The sequence below is a fragment of the Wasmannia auropunctata genome, unplaced genomic scaffold (assembly GCF_000956235.1).
Source record: "Wasmannia auropunctata unplaced genomic scaffold, wasmannia.A_1.0 LD335621.1, whole genome shotgun sequence".
Lineage (NCBI taxonomy): Eukaryota > Metazoa > Arthropoda > Insecta > Hymenoptera > Formicidae > Wasmannia > Wasmannia auropunctata.
In genome coordinates this window covers 20,541-22,079 of record NW_012027269.1, presented here as the reverse complement: position 1 = coordinate 22,079, position 1,539 = coordinate 20,541, and the positions used below count along the sequence as shown (strand labels likewise).

The 1,539-nt window shown below is 27.4% G+C and overlaps 1 protein-coding gene across 2 annotated transcripts in view; it reads left to right on the top strand.

Annotated features, from left to right (window-relative positions):
• Positions 1-1,539, top strand: part of LOC105456628 (cytochrome P450 4C1-like) — an 8,578-nt gene extending 7,039 nt beyond the window's left edge. For both annotated transcript variants that reach the window (XM_011700824.1, XM_011700823.1), the window contains 3 exons: positions 293-461; positions 856-1,035; positions 1,104-1,539. In XM_011700824.1, coding sequence (XP_011699126.1) covers positions 293-461; positions 856-1,035; positions 1,104-1,282 — 528 coding nt within the window. In that variant the 3' untranslated portion in view covers positions 1,283-1,539. The remainder of the gene's footprint in view (positions 1-292; positions 462-855; positions 1,036-1,103) is intronic.

Genomic DNA, 1,539 nt, shown 5'->3' with positions numbered 1-1,539 from the left:
ACGTGTGCTCTTCCGATCTTGGCGAAAAGAGGCTTCAACGCAGGTAACACGGCAATTTTAAGATAGGATTAATAAATAGATATTGATAGATACAAAAAAAATGTGTGCACCCACATGTTCATGCGCGATATATTTCACATATTCTTTTAAGCTTCCAATGTATTTTATGTTCATATTTTTAAAAAAATTAATTGAGATATGAATATACTTAATTAATCTCGAAATTTGGCGGAATTTGTTTGCGTTTCTATAAAAATATGAAACATGTTATTAATTAATACTAATAATACAGGATCGTGTCAGAAACGAAATCGATATTGCTATAAAAGAGAATGGGGAGAAATTTACTATAAAATTATTGCAACAGCTACCATATTTAGAGAAATGTATAAAAGAAGGATTGCGCTTATATCCCAGTGTTTATTTTATATCACGCGTTACTGCAGAAGATGTAAAATTACGTACGTATCAAATTAAATATTTTTTTACTTTTTTTATTATTTAAATTTTAATAAAATTACTTAATGTGTCAACAAATGTTAGAGCTAAATGTGAATAAGATGTGAGATTTTAAAGATTCTATAATTTTTATATTTTTATTTATTTTATTTCTAACATTTATTTATATTATTTTTTAAAATCTTTATATACACACCTACATGCAATAAAATATTCATTATTTTTTAAAAATATTATTGTGCAATAAATTGAAACTATTTATCTTCAGTTTTTTCTTATTACACAAAGTATGTGCGTCTATGCCGTGTTAAATTACAATTAGATATCCAAGCTTAAAATTCTCATAAAACTTTTATAATTATTATTACTAAACCTCGTTTTATAACATACTTTTAGAATCATATGTAGTACCTGCTGGAACACTTTTGTTTATGTTTTTCAACAAAGTCAACAGAGACCCGAATTTTTGGCCAAATCCAGATGTATTTGATCCAGATAGATTTTTGCCCGAGAAGATCCGAAATCGTCACCCTTACTCGTATTTACCATTTAGCGCTGGACCACGTAACTGCATCGGTATGCTATAGCTTCTTTATACTTTATTATATAAACTGATTGTGATATATTTAATATTATATTTACAGGCCAACGATTTGCTATGCTGGAAATGAAGGCGATGATAGCCTCTCTGATACACGATTTCTACTTGGAGCCTGTTGACTATTTAAAAGATCTTTCATTGCGAGCGGATATAATACTTCGTTTTGCTCCGCCATTTCGTTTAAAATTTGTTCCTATTCGTAAAATTAATAAATGTCTTTGAATCGCAAATACCGATTTAGTAATTAAGTAGGAAGTAGGAATTAAGTAGAAGATATATACATCATTAAAATAAAGATGTTTACATATTATTACACCCAATAAAATATAAATTTTTTTGAATTGTTAAAATGTGTTCAACCATTTAATACATAATACTAACTTGTAAAACATAACAAGATAATGTAATGCAAAAAGATTATTGTGGAAAAAGTTATGCTGTTTATGTCCTGTATTAAATATATACACTATGGAATATGA